Genomic DNA, 15,588 nt, shown 5'->3' with positions numbered 1-15,588 from the left:
AAAAAAAAAATAGACAGTAGCAACAGCAAGATGATTGTCAACTAACTCATCCTGTACTTAAAGTTTTAAATCACCTGAAAGTTTTCCCTTGGGGCCCTTGTTTTTCCAGTTCAATTTACTGTTGCCCTTTAAATCATTTAATATACTGAGATAAAAACAAGATTAACTTACTTTAACTCATGGACTGCTTTATTCCTCAGACTCTAAATCAGCATATCAGCATCTCTTCTATTTTTAATTTCCTTCCTTAGTGCAGCATCTCTCAGCTTCCACAGACTTTCATTTATCCAGGCTAAATTACTTTGATTTTTAGATTTTATCTGGACTTTCATATTAAATCTTTCCTTTGTCTTAAATTCATCCAAGTAGTTCACATTAAAATAACCCAAAAGAATTAATTCTTTGTTGGTACTGCGCACTTGCAAGACTTCAGCAAGTTCAACATATAAAGCGTCATCTGCAGAAGGAGGCCTGTAAACACCTGCAAATGAAGAGTATTATGCAATATGTCTCCCTTCCACAGATGGGCGCTGCAGCCTAATATTGCATAGCATGGACTCCAGAGATTGAGTGCAAAACACTCTCCAAGTAGCCCCAACACCCATGGGTTATTAAATATGACCATAACTATTACTTTAGCAGCACTTCATTCTGTTGTGCAACTTCTTGACTTACGTATGGGTCATGAGAACAAGTACTTTGACTTCTGTCTCCTCAACTGTTTATGTATTACTATTTGTATGTAATTTGAGAAATTTGAATGTGAAAGTGGAGGAGTCATTCCACTGGTGTGCTATTCTCACATTCTGTACAATATTAGGAGTATCACTGGTCTCATAGACCGTTAACCATCTATACCGTAATTGACAACTTGGTCCCTTCAGCTCACAACATTACAGTTTGAAAACTGCATGCAGTGCATACACCCAAAGTCTAATTTTGTAGACAGTTGATACATAAATCCTTCCCATTAACTTCTCTGAAGAGCACACCCATAGTCACGTGACCTTCATCATCACGGTATCAAAAAATAAACACATGGTAAACATTGTGAAATGTTCACAATTTGGTTAACAAATATAGTTAGGTTGATTAAAGTACACTACATGTGGCAAAAGTGAAGTAAGACACACAATGTTTTGTATTTAAAACTTTAAATAATATTTTCTTTTGGTTTCACACATGACACAAACCCCAGCCTTCTGGGTAAAAGTCCTGTGATTATTTGATCCATCAAACCACCTGCACACTAAATTGGACTTTGGCATATGCACCACATGCAATTTGTCTGACGTTATGTTATTTGTATGAAGATTGAAGAGAATAGGCTGGTAATTGCACTTCTGAATCACACCTTTCAATTCATGGGTAGAATTAAGGAAAACAAGACTAAGGAACATATCTCTCAAAACCTCAACAGATGAAAACACCTATGTGCATGGCAGATACCAGTAAGGTTCTCATCTATGTGCTCATCTGTGTCCTATTCTATCCTGTTCTGCTTCAGTTCCAAAGGTAGCTCTCTGAGACGGACAAGTGGTGTGGTGTCAGAAAATTAACCTTAAGCACATTTAGTGGTGAGGCAGCAGCAAGAGGTCGTCCATAATTCCTGCAGATGAGTATCAGCTGAAATGTCAGCAGACTCCATGTCTGGATGTATGAAACACACCCCCTTGTGAGGCTTTATATGGGCTATCAGAGCTGACCACAAAGATGACAACGTGTCTTTTATCTGTTTCAACTTCATCTCGGAAAGTGCACGCTGAGATACAAAGCTAAACAACAGATACAAGGGAAGGTTGAACCCATATCATGACTGCTGCCTACCAATTTCAAATCTTCTTCCCACCACTCATAAAGGTGATTGCCAGAGCGGTGGAGGTCTTAAAGTTAAAATGAGTTTACAATCCCAGGTGCAAAGGATTAAAGCAATATTGCAAAGTGTCATGGCAACACAACCTTGGGAAACTTGGCATGTACTCATCTACAGCACCCAGGCCTTAGTCACCCATGGATATATGAAACAAAAAAAAACTGAGCTTTTCATTGCCAGGCTAAAGATACAGTGTGTTGGTCCACCTGTGCTTTCTCTGCTCCAGGTTTCCAGTCATCTCACTAAAATACTTTGACACGACCCTTTCAAACTAACTCACCTGTCGAGTGACTAGGCAAACCCACCTCTTTGCCTGACAGCCATGCAGGAATGTCAGTTGGGAGACACACAGAGAAAGAAAGTACTGCAATGACAGCAATAAAAAATTATGCGTCTCAAAAATTCAAATGATTCATAGAACTTTTTTCAAACAATGTTTTAAATCACGAATTTGCCAAGTTTGATGACTGACTGCCAAATTAGGGAGACAGCATTTGATTTACTTTTTCTTTTCTGCTTCATTGCAGTTAGTTTTGTTATTTTTGGTGATTTAGAGACTCGGTTTGTGCCGATCATGTTGTTGCATTTCTCTTTATACAGTGATGCAGATGATACAGCCCACTTACAGTACAAACCTTTTATCCCTTTCCAGACCTTTGTTTCATCCTATCTCACTTGATCTTTACTATTTTGTTTTCTAGTAGTGTTTATCTGAGCCTGGACAGAGCTTCTAATCCCTGCTGGAAAGTTATGCTGACTTTCTGAAGGATCGCCAACCACATGAATTTTTCACAACAAGTGCTGACCTCACTGTGCCACTGACAAATGATTGAAGCAGTACTTGATCTGCACCTCGAGGTGTGCTTTCACGGCAGTCCAAGTCTCGTCCTCTCTGGAACATATTCATGGCACGCCTCTTTCCAGCATGAAAGACTCAAGGTTGTATAGCTCAATTATGAACTTCACAGTAAAGGAGGTAATTGAAGTTGGTTTATGGAGTTTAGAAAATTAAAATCTCAACAGATCGCACTCCAATTCATCGTAAAGAAGATGACCTCGCCTTACATAATGCTGTTGTTGATCTGTCGCACCTTAAAACCATCACTGAGGTTTAAATGATTAAAACATGTCAAAGAAATAATTGCCTAATTGCATAATATCTTCTTCTGCTTCCCTATCATGCCAAGATTCTTAGTTTTTCTTTGTCGATATAGAGAGCTACTACAAAGTGCTAAATTGAGTTGATTTGATGACTTATTTAACAAATCGGTCATTGAGTTATTTCAGCATATTTCTGGTACTGACTATGTCACATTTGTCTTTGATGGTTGGAGAAAGCTTCAACCATTACATGTGCACATTTTCAACACAATATACAATAATATATGATAAATAATGAAGTTTTTTTTTTTTAAAGTTTCAACAGGTTTTGCTTGACTAAACTTGATATTACTGACCCCAGAGGGGGAAATATATTTTAGTAAACTGGAAATCAGATCTTTCATTCTCATAGATACATTAGATGAATAAGGATCACAGCTCAACTTTGGCTTGGGGGATTATAAACAGTTTGAAACTCATGTTTGAAATGTTTAAACTACAGTAGGTAGAAGGACAAAAACAGTTGGTGTGAGTTAGGTTTTGCTTTCTGTGTCTTGATCCCCTCCTACCAGATGAGCAGCATGCGCTTCATGTGTGCACATAACAGTTTACTGAGGCAATCATGAGTACAAAATAGCCACAGAGGAGAGAAACTACATTTCTGAGCAGCTGTCTATTGGGTCTGTGTCTCAGGTGCACATGGTTCTCTCGGCCCTTGGCAAAAGCCCTGCCAACAACTGAAAGTGAAGTCAAAAGTAACTAAGTGAGCCGACAAACTCCTGGGCTGAGCACATTACTCATTAGCTAGACTCATTTTAGGATTTTCTGTCTGATAATTCCATTTTATAACACTTTTTTCTGCAGGAGTTTCTGTCATTGATTCAGGGTCTCACCAAAGGAACGTCCACATACAGCTGCACTAGTAGAACGGCCAATAGGAGCCCCCAGTCCGAGAAGACCTGTGATTGGTTTAAGTCGATTGTCACAGGCCAGATTCTCCAAATGCTGAAAAGAGAGCCAAGGGGAGGTGCAGAAGTCTAGCTCCGTCTCAGACCACTTGATTGACAATATGCTGAAAAGTTAGTAAAGAATAATTTCTCAATGATTCCAAAACAGTGTTACCTACCCTGACTTTAATTAGAGCAGCAGAACATAGTTAGTTTCATGTCTTGTCTCCCATCTTATCACTCCCTGCAGAGATTTGAATGCTGATATTGGGCAGTGAAGAGCAAATATCTTTAACTCCCTACTGGAGCCTGGAGATGGATGCTTGGTTGGTAGTGGGGCTGAAAGAACAGGTATCAGAACTGGTACAGGGCAGCAGTGCATTAGCTGGGCAGAGAGAAAGATGGGAAGTTTTGCAACTCTAACAGACTGCCACATTGGAAAGGTGCGTTTGGTAGATGATGGTGGAGAGTGCGGCATGTCACCTTTCACCCCTGTCCACCTCAAACGGCAATCAGAAATTACATGTTAAACAACCAAAAAAGCAAAAAGGTGAAGTGGACAAGGTGACACATTTTAACATATGGCATGTTCTCTCATTATCATATCAGTATCAGTATCAGTATTATACCATACCAAAGTTGGCTAAACATAATGTTTGATTCGGCCCACCAGATGTTTCTAGCTTTAATTAAGAATGAATATATAAATTGTTATTTTTTGGCTCACAGATCAGAGTGTTTGTGACACTCTGATGAGGGCTTTGTGCCAAAACGCGTAAGTGTTTTTTGAGATGTGAGCCAAATAAATAAATTAATAAATGTGAGTATTTTGTCCTCCCAGACTTGAGATGTGCTACCTCTTTGATTTTTTGGAGTTGTTCACTGGATTTTGGGTTTAGCACTCCACTGAGAATCCCGTTGTTGAAGTGTAACCTCCTTCTCTGAATTCATGAAAATAAAAGATTGAAGTGAAAAAGAATAATAAAGAATAAAATAATACAACAGAATGATAAAGAAATAAAATAAAGGAGAATGAAGTATTACTAAAATTAATATATATATATATATATATATATATATATATATATATATATATATATAAATAAACTGAGATATGTGATATCTGATGTTTGCTTTATTTAAATTCTTTATGAAGAAATGTACTGATGTCTTATTCATTTTCACTTAATGAGTTCATGAAATTTCTATGAATTATAAACATTTTCTTATCCAGTTTTCTTTTCTTTTCATTTCTTCATAATGCCTCAGTAAAGTTGTGGATCTTGAGTTTGGCATGTGACCAAACAAAGGCCTTTTTAAGCAGCATCCACATTTCAAAGTGACCTGTCCCAGATTATCAGGCAGATTTCTTTAATTAATTTACTTCTTTCTTAATTTTCATATTGATTTTAGGTTGCCAACTTTACATCTGGCCAATAAAAACTAGCCTTTTACCTAATTCGGGTATATTTATAGTAATGTTTAATAATATGTACTGTCTCTGGAAAATTAATCAGTCAATTACAGTTTTTCGAGTAGTCGGTGACCTGTAAAGCTTTATTTCATATTTTACCTGACTAATGACTCGTGTGTCTTTGTGTGGAACAACTACAAAATAATAGCTAATTATTTCCAGTTTTTCTCAGTCGCTTATAATATTCTGTAAACCAGGGACACTCAACTTGTTTTGCCTGAGGGCCACTTTCGTGAGACCAGGGGCCAGTTAATAACCAAGCATTGATAATTACATTATTTATCAGATAAAATGAATAAATTTTAAAAGGCCCATAACTAGTCCCAAACTAAAACACCCTTTTAAACTTTAATTCAAAGTGACTTGCACAGTTTTGTCTTGTCGTATTTACCCTGTTCTGGATCATCAGATGGAGGATTAGAGCTGCTTCATGACTTCAAAGACGCAGGGTTCACTTGTGCTCGCTGCTGTTTGTGAGGGAACATGAACTGTATGGAATATCTAAATCAGTGGTGGACAAGGCTTTTCCTTTCAAGAGGCAAAACTGAAACTTACTGCTGGGCCATGAGTAAAAAACACACACCTAATGTCTTGAATAGTCAACATGCAAAATTATACTAAGAAGTCAAAGTGAAGTTCCCTTGACTTTCTGCACAAAGAGTCGCTCCCGTCTGCTCAGATTACAAAAAAATAATTAATAATTAGGGATCCTATTTTTTTTTTTTTTTCATATTTTTTTCAAATTATTTTGAGGGCTTTTACCTCTATTGGACAAGACAGGTTTCATTTTAAATAGACTTTTACTCTCCTGTTTGGTTTTTAACTCCACTCCTCTGGTTTTAGAACCTGTGAACTTTATTCAGAGTTATACTGTATAGGCTCTGTTAATTCCTACATGGCGTTTTGGCTTTTAACACATTTTAAATTTACAAACTAATTAATAAGTACGATGTTATACCTCTTTTATTTTTCAGTTTATCTGGTTACCGTCGGTGTGTGTGGTGTGTTCAGCAGCTCCTGTCACAACAACATATTGCAGCGTCCTTCAATGCGGCATGAACTCGTTTTGCTTTTATTCCTGAACTTTAACACGAGCTAAAAACAACAAACACGTCCGCGTTACAGTGTCCACAGGCACAACAACAATCTTCTTGTGTAAAGCCTCTGTAATCACAGGTGGGTGTCTCACGCAGTTCACTCTCATAGGTGCTGCTATTGACTGACAGGCTTCACAGCAACACGGGGAATATCATGTTCACTGACATTACGGAAAACTCAGCACCTAACATAACGGACCTTTTAACTAAACCTGAACATAACACATTCTGAACAGTGACAGAACCACATGCCGTTAACATCACATCACCCAGTCTGTTACAATAAACAGCATCCCACTGTGGCGAAAATTACTGTATAAGCAAGCACTACATTACAGGCACTTATGAAAACACAGATTTAAGAAAAATTAATATTTGCACGATTTGTACTGGGTTCTATCTCACCAGAACAAACTAATAACATCTCTGTGTGCAATGCCGTGTACCAGAGGCCATTCAAGCTCTCACGTTGCTTTGTGTTAAACCTGTACTGATTAACTACGTCAGCCTCCAGGTAACATTTTGTTTTGGTTATTCTAAGATCTAGTTCCCCTTGATTTATCGTAGAAAATACCCAAATGTGTTATTTTTTTATTATTTGTGTATATGTTATTTATATATTTTTTTAAAAAATATTTTATTTTCCTGGACAGTACAGCTTACAGCTTATTTCTCTGTATTTTTTTTAAACAAATAATGAAATGCTCCACATTATTTAAACATTATTATATCATGAAGGCAGCAATACAGTGTGACGACCATCAACAAACATTTGAACATTTCAAACTTTATTTTATTCAAGGCAACATGGCAGCATGCAGCTTTCACACCTGAAATTTCTTCAGAAATTACCCCTCTAGTTATTTTTGCTCTGGTGAGATAAAAACAGCGTAATTGTACAAGTATTATATTTTCTTAAATTGGTGTTTTCATAGGCGTCTGTAGTGTTTGTTTATACAATCATTTTCGCTGCAGTAGATCAAAGGTGCGACTTGAAAATCACCAGCATATTTGTTTGTGAACACACACACACACACACACACACACACACACACACACACACACACACACACACACACACCAGGTAGGACTTGCTAAATATTCACTTCTTCCTACTCTTTTTTAGACATTACTTATTGATAATTATATATATTAACATGTTATATGAATAAAATCTAAAAAAAAAAAAAGAAAAAAAAAAGAAAAGAAAAATCTGTATCCAAGGACTGAAAGTTAAATTACACATTGGACAAAAAACAAATTACAGTTTGGCAGTTTCATACAAATTTAAAATATTTCTGTCACAGTATACATATTTATTTATTAAGCTGTCAGTGTTCACAACATTCAGACAGAGTGGCCCACAACTTAGTTTTTCATCAGCAAATGATGTTTTGATGTGAGGCTTTTTTTTTCTTTTGCTTCATAACAGAGAAGAACAACACTTAACACCAGAGTTTCTCATCCTTGGTGTCGGGAGCCTATGGGTCAGTTTGATTAACAAGTGGGGTCACAGGGGGTTTCTAAGACTGACAAACGTTAGATTTATTTTCAATCTTTATAAAAGGTTTAATCTTTCATAATTTCTGAGCTTTCACTGCCTTCCTAAAAAATAATAGAAAAGTAGACCTTTCTAATAACAACTTTGAGACTGAAAATTGGGTCACGGGCCAAAAAAGGTTGAGAAACCCTGAGTTTCATATTCAGTTATTAGGATATTTTTTATATTTACAAGAATAATTATTTTCCAAACATAATTTCACCATCATAATTATACATAGCAAAATGTAACATAATGTACTATTTATACATTAACAGCAGCTCATTGACAAAATGGCACTCTATTAAAGATTTGACATATCAATTTATCCAGAACACAGCCCTTCATTTATAGCCATGGCTTTGAATTTCAGACTGAATCAATACTGAAGACGCATCAACTTTCACTGCTTAACAAATAATAATTCAAAAAAAATTATTAAAGAGGTTTCTGAAAAGAAACTCAACAACTTTTGGATGTTAAAATCCAGGTGAAAATTAATTCAATTTACCTTCCTCTTTGAACTTGTATAAATGATTCCCTTTTGATTTATTACACACATAAGAGCAGTGAGTTTAATTTACAAGCATTGTTTTGTTACGATTTATTTTTGTGTAAGGTCTCAGGGCTCTTATGCATGAGCTGCTACTCCCTTGTCCATGGCCTCAACTCAAATTTCATTGAACCCTGAAAGACATTTTCAATATACTCTGATAACAGACAAAAAAAAACAAGCAAGCAGGATGATATCCAAAGGATAAATGAACCAAAATCACAAAACAACCCTCAAAAGACAGCAGATCCAGTAATCCAGTCAATAAAGAAGAACAGAAAACTAACAGGAACAGCTAAGCTAGCCTAAAGGGATAGTTCACCCAAAAATGGAAATTCAGTGATTTTATACTCATCCTCATGCTGATTGAAGGTCAAGTTTAACACTGCTGGAGTTTCACAGGAAAACAGTGTTGCAGAATCTCCCAGACGATGTAAACAATGTGATGCATTCTTGTATTTACCAACTTATGATCCAAAACATTAACTGCTGTCTTATTTTCCATTCTTATGTGCTTTAAACATTCACAGAAATCACAGAATCACAAAAGGACACAAGAGCAAACGAGAATATTTATCAAAACCTCAGAAATGTCTGTGCAAGTACACAAACTCATATACATAAACAAAGTCTTAATGCTTCGGTTTGTAACTTGTATAAAAATGACTTTTTGTCATTTGCTGTAACTCTCACTGTATCCTGACAACAGTACAGGAGACAGATAATATATGAAAAAAAAAAATCAGGCTCCTCTGGCTCCTCCTCGTGCTCCAAACAACATCTGCAAGAGTTCCCCACACCTGAACAAAACCAACCAATCAGAAGGGAATGAGACACGCCCCCAATTCATTCCACTGTGCAAAAATTAAGCCCAAATATCCAAGATACAAGTTCTGCCATCTTTCACTGGTGAAGTAATGTGGAACCAGAGTCTGTACAGTAGTGATCAGGGTTGGAGATGCACTTAGAGTTCCTGCCCAGCTTGATCGCTCAGGGGGCAATCAAGCTGTTTTGAGTTGGAAGCAGGCTCTGATCGGCTGGCTCTGAATTTTGCTTTCGTTCAGCTCTGGTAGATTCTTGCAAATGCCATTAGGAGCATGAGGAGAAAATATGACAAAAGGTTATTTTAACAGAAGTTACCAACTGTAGCTTTAATGTTCCTAAAGCTCACCACTCATTTCGCACAGCTCTGAGCACATCAGTCATGTACAGTATCTTACTGTGTGGTGTATGTTTCTCCCACTGCACAGCTGAATGCTGCAAGTAACTCCTTGGTATTCTGCATCAATGCATGCAGTTATATTGAATGTGTGTGGTGATGCTACACATGCAGATGCTGTTTGCCACAGTCTCCTTCTATTAAGCATCATGTATGTGTTGATGTGTGTTCTTGATATTATTTACTACAACTTTACAGTTTTAAATGCTTCCAAGTAGCACTTCTATATATTTACCCCACTTGTTAGAAAATAATTGCATATCAGCTGGAACCCACTGGAATTTAGGTGGAGTTACAATTATTATGATACAGTGATGCAGTCTGGAAGAAACTGTTCCTTGTTGAAATAGTTAAAGGACAGATTCACAGATTTTCAACTAAGACTGTAATTTACAGTCACTGAAAATATGAGAGTGGACTATGTAAGTCAGCTTCATGAATTTTCACAGACTAGAGCAGTGGCCTGAAGGAACATAACGATATCATCTGGAGTTCATGTTAGCTTGCAGCAAATGTATGTGCCATTATATCTATTGACTATTGAAAGAGGCTGTAAAATCTCCTGTGAATAAAGCGAGGTGTTTTTTTTTCCTTTGCTTTCAGTATTGAGAAACTACCCAACCTGCTGCTTCACCCTCTAACTGGTCTGACACAGACCAGCAGCACAGTTCTTGAAATAAATGTTTTGCCAGTCACTTTCAAAGGGAAGGTCACAGCATTGTCAGACATGTGATGTTCGGTGGAACTGAGGATTTTATTGACTGTTCGCCATGCTACATATGTACAAATGCAAGTAAATTACAAGGATGGTTTGTGATTTTTTGAAGTTTTTTGCAGGTGTAAATTACTTAACTGAACTGTGTTCAAACCCAGTCAGAAGCTGCAGAAGGCTGGTTAGTTTATAAAACAATTACATCCATTTGATATTGTGCTTTGCATGATTGTGAATCATGAAAAACATATTTATTCAGTTGTTGGCTGAAAAGTAGCAAACATATTATTTGAATAAAATTTTTGATTAGAGAAGATGTGCAGACATAACTGCTCAGAATGTATGTTTATGTGTCCTTATGCTAATGTGTCATTTGTAGTGCTTATCAGCTGCACAGATACACAGACAGTTATTTTTTATTTTTATTTACCGATTCTTATTTACTGTGCCACAGTGGATGGTATCATCTGCCCAGAGGCTGGCTGCTCTTGTTGAGCCCCTTCAGGTACCATCCTAACACTGACACTGCCACCATCTGTGGTGCTGGGGTTCACGCGGAACTTTCTATTAACCGGGTGCACAGCCCTGAGAAACTGTCTCTTGAAGGTCTCACTGAGGATAATGAAGAGGAATGGGTTGATGCAGCTGTTAGCGTAGCCCATGCTAATGGCTATGTTGTAGGCATAGGAAAAAGCCAGACTTGGCTTCTGCACCCCAAGGTGCACCAGCTGAAGGATGTTGTAAGGGGCCCAGCAGATGAAGAAAGCCAGGCAGATGGCCACCGCCATCCGGGTCACCTTCCTGGTGCGCACCCTCAAACTTCGTGGAGGCAGTGGAGCGACGCTGGTGGACATGTGCTGGAGGATCTTGAAGAACACCAGGCAGATGATGACCAAAGGTATAGCAAAGGCCAAGAAGAACTGGTAAAGTGTAAACCAGTATGTGTCAGTGATTGGCAGCAGGAGAGCACAGGCCACCACACCATCTGAAAGAGACATCAGACCTGCGTACATCCACACAGGAATGATGGTGAGCAACGACAGACCCCACACCAGACCAATGACCAACGCTGCTACACATGGTGTACGGATGTAATTGAAGCGGATGGGATGGACCGTAGCCAAGTAACGGTCGAGGGTCATTGCAGTGAGGATGTAAGTACTGACAATCTGGCTGTTGGAGTCAAGAGCAGTGATGACCGTACACATTGCAGCTCCAAAATGCCATGTACCGTTGCCCAGCAACTGGTGGATTAAGAATGGCATCCCGAGGAGAAACAGGAGATCTACAATTGACAAATTTAAGATAAAGATGTCTGGAACAGTTTGCTTGGCACGGCACTTGGTCTTCTTCATAATTGTGTAGATGACAATGCAGTTCCCCATGATGCCTAGAAAGCAGATGATGCCAAAGATGATGGGGAGGATGGCACTGCAGTGAAGGGCCCCATCTGCAGCTGGAGACAAGAAGCTTAATGTTTAGTAAAATCATATTGTGCTGTACAGTGTATTTAATCATGTGTTAAATATGAAATCTTATATGTGTTTGTCAGAGGAATAATTATGTAGGCAGATCAATCAGACTCGACAGAAAAAAAAGAAGAAAGAGAAAAGAAATTATTGATTTTTGTGCATGTGTGTGTTGGCTCTTTACGAAGCACATAGCAAAGATAGATCAGATCAATTTTATTTTTACAGCTCAGTATCACAAATCACAACAGTGTGCTGCATCCTCTGTTCTTTAGTCCCTCGAAAGAAAAACTCCCTAAAAAGAAACCCAGGGAAAGATGAGGATGGGGTAAAAGATCTAGGATAAATATCATGATGCTAGAAGAATATACTTTTAAATAGTTGCTATGAAAAGGTGATGTGTACATTTTAAACACATAAAATCACATAAATATTTTAAAATAAAAATCTCAGCAAATCCAGTCAGTGACTTGTTGTTTTTAGAACTAAAATGATGTGCAAAATTATAAGAAGAAATCCTAACAGCTTTCAGCACTAGAAAAATTCAATAAATATGATGAAGGTAGTCTGTTTCATGTTTCTCACCAAACATATGGTATCAGGTTGTGAAGGGAATCCACTGCATCCTCAATTTATGCAATAACCTACGAAATCTTGTAAGATTAAATGTATACAAGACAACTTTAAGAAATATAAGAAAAAGAGAAGAAAAGAGAACATAACTGCATCCATTTTATTTTTTCCAAACATTTTGATGCAGTTCTGATTCTCTTGAGTAAGGTGGTCGACGGGGCTCTAACTAGATTAACCTCTAATTCCCAGTGCGCTGGTTGCTCAACTTACCTGTTGTTGTTGAATTAGTGTCTCCGAGAGAAAAACTAGAATCGTTTAAGAAATCCATCGGAAAAATCCAGTATATCCAAGTTAATAAGTACTACCAAGTGCGTGCTTCACCCTCCCCCCCAAAAAATGCATCTAAAGCAAATTCCCTCTTATACTCTTTGATAGATTCCAAATGTCCTGTTTAAAATAGTTTAATTCTCTCCAGCATACGCTTTTTGTTTCTCTCTGTAAGTAGACCAGTGAGCTCTGCGCCTTCAGTGACGATAAACCTCTCGAAGAGCCTGAGAGAAGATCTTCTCTCGGAGTCTGAGGCGATCTCAGTGGAGTTGAGACTGCACTGCAGGTGTCAGTCAGCGCTGGTGGAAAAATCAGATCAGATAATTGATCGCCTGGAGCTGATATTCACTCTGTCCCCTAAAAGATCCAGTGTGTGTGTGTGCGTGTGTGTGTGTGTGTGTGTGTGTGTGTGCGCGCGCGCGCGTCTGCTTGGAGACGTTTGATCCAAATTATGGTAATTAAATTATGTTTACTTAAGGGGAAGATGATGGGAGATTTGTGCTGTGGGAGATTTGACAGCACACATTATCAAATCAAAGAAAGAAAAAAAAAGAGAAAAGACAGGAGACAAAGAAGAATGTGATTTGATGCTTCAAAATATGAACTCACAAAAAAGTAATTCATGTGCCTTTAGAATAAATGTAAAAAAAAAAAAAATTCAAGTGTTACTTTTTTTAAATCCCTTTTGCCATTAAATGATGCGTTCACTGTCCCAACTCGACAGGCAGGCTGCATATCGCCAGCTCAGAGCAGATAATGAGCAACAGGTGTTTCTACTTAGCGACAAATAAATCCAGACTCCCATTCAAATGAGGGGCAGGTTTGAACAGTTTAAAAAGCACCGAATAAGTCGTATCCAGTGTGAACCACTAGATGTCCTCGCCGCCCCTCATTCTGAGTCGTCACACGTCTCCCTCATGAAGATTGGATGTGACAGTGACAAGATTTGTGGGTCGTAAACAGGTTTCTGAACGAGCCCGAGACATTTATGCACCACATACAGTGATTGGTTTGGGAACTCGGGGCAGTAAATACACTGACACGGTCTATTTTAAGTTAAAAGTAAATAAATAAATCAAGACGTGGGATTCGTTGGTTGAAAAGATAATGTACTCTCTCTCTCTCTCTCTCTCTCTCTCTCTCTCTCTCTCTCTGTGTGTGTGTGTGTGTGTGTGTGTGTGTGTGTGTGTGTGTGTGTGTGTGTGTGTGTGTGTGTGTGTGTGTGTCCATGCCCTACCTCTCCACAGGATCATTACATCCTGGAAAAGCTTGGTATCTGTTGTAAACAAGACCAGAAAACTGGCATTCCTGCTGGAGTGCAGAGCAACACTGGAAAGATCTTGCATCTTCAACATGTTTTTCCCTCCCTGGAGAAGGTTGAGGGGATTGTCTGTAAAATATGACTTCTTGTGCTTAAGATGAAAAGCAGCCTGTGTATTAGATACCTCACGTGACAGATCAAATGCTGTATCAAAGAGTGATTGACAACCACTGAAATTCTATAATTTCATCTGTAACAACACAACATATACCCCAAAACAATCAACTCACCCACCCAGGTAACCTTAAAGGGATAATTCACCCAAAAATGAAAATTCGGTCTTTGTCTTCACACCCTCATGCCAATTGAAAGTCTTTCACAAGAAAACAGCAGTGCAGAATCCCCCAAACAATGTCAGTGAATGGTGACCAGTTTCCAGTGACAAAAAAAATCATAAAATGCGTCCATACTACCCCTCTGGTGTAATTCAAGTGCTCTAAAGCTCTGACATGCAGTTTACACTACACATTCCCAGTTCAGACAGTGTGCACACAAATGTCAAAGTGTTTCCGACTTATGGTGAAGATTTAAGCTAAAAACTCGGTGTGAATGATGTCTTTCAAGGCAACTTGGCATGTCAGGGCTTTAGGAGAGAGACAGAGACACAAGAAACATTTATGGAAGGACAATATTTGATTTTTTTTTTTTTTGGTTTGTTTTTTTGTTTTTTGTTTCTGATGTTTTTTGTTTTATCACGTTTGAAAACTGGTCACAATTCACTTCCATTTTTGTGAGATTCTGCAGTGCTGTTTTACTGTGAAACTCCAGCAGTGTTTTGTGGACTAAAATACTGAACCTGACCTTCAGTTGCCATTAGAGTAGATAACATCTGGATTTTTAGTTTTGGGTGAACTATCCCTTCCTTGTTCCATTAAGACCACATGTTTTCCTAAAAAACAATGCATAGACTCATACAAAAATAATCCCTCCACCCGTACGGTCTTATTTTTTCATTATTTTGCTGTGTTTGGGACACAGTGCTTGGGTTTACCATCCTAAAACATCAGCATTTGAAGCTCTGGGAATGAGACTCAGCAATCAACTGTCTTTCTGGTGTGTTTATGAACAGCACCTGACAATTCGACTTACTCTATCTTTAATAATGATTTTTTATAACATATTTTATTAGTGAAAGTGTATAGTATGACATAATCAAGTCAAGTCAAGTCACACGAAATTTTATTTTTATAGCCCGAATTCACAATTTGCCTCAGGGAGCTGTACAATCTGTAAAATTTGCAACACCCCCTGTCCTGCAGACCCTAAAAAGAGTGAGGAAAAACTCACCCCAAATCCTTTTTACAGGGAAGAAATGGAAGAAATCTCAAAGAGGTTTAAAGGACCAGTATTGCTTTTTTTTTTTCATATTCAACAAATCACAA

The 15,588-nt window shown here is 38.0% G+C and overlaps 1 protein-coding gene across 1 annotated transcript; it reads right to left on the bottom strand.

Annotated features, from left to right (window-relative positions):
• Positions 1–10,545: 10,545 nt before the first annotated feature.
• mchr1a (melanin-concentrating hormone receptor 1a) lies at positions 10,546–11,911 on the bottom strand. The gene has a single exon (XM_084713229.1). The coding sequence runs from the start codon at positions 11,899–11,901 to the stop codon at positions 10,957–10,959; it is 945 nt and encodes a 314-aa protein (XP_084569355.1). The 5' UTR covers positions 11,902–11,911; the 3' UTR covers positions 10,546–10,956.
• Between the last annotated feature and the right edge of the window lie 3,677 nt (positions 11,912–15,588).

The sequence above is a fragment of the Lutjanus erythropterus genome, chromosome 3 (genome assembly GCF_056507025.1).
Source record: "Lutjanus erythropterus isolate fLutEry1 chromosome 3, fLutEry1.hap2, whole genome shotgun sequence".
Taxonomy (NCBI): Eukaryota; Metazoa; Chordata; class Actinopteri; order Lutjaniformes; family Lutjanidae; genus Lutjanus; species Lutjanus erythropterus.
The sequence above is the reverse complement of the archived record's forward strand: the minus strand, read 5'-3'. Positions and strand labels throughout refer to the sequence as shown.

Bases quoted from the DNA above. Each gene is read 5' to 3' on its own strand.
- mchr1a (XM_084713229.1), bottom strand. From the start codon at position 11,901: ATGGGGAACTGCATTGTCATCTACACAATTATGAAGAAGACCAAGTGC.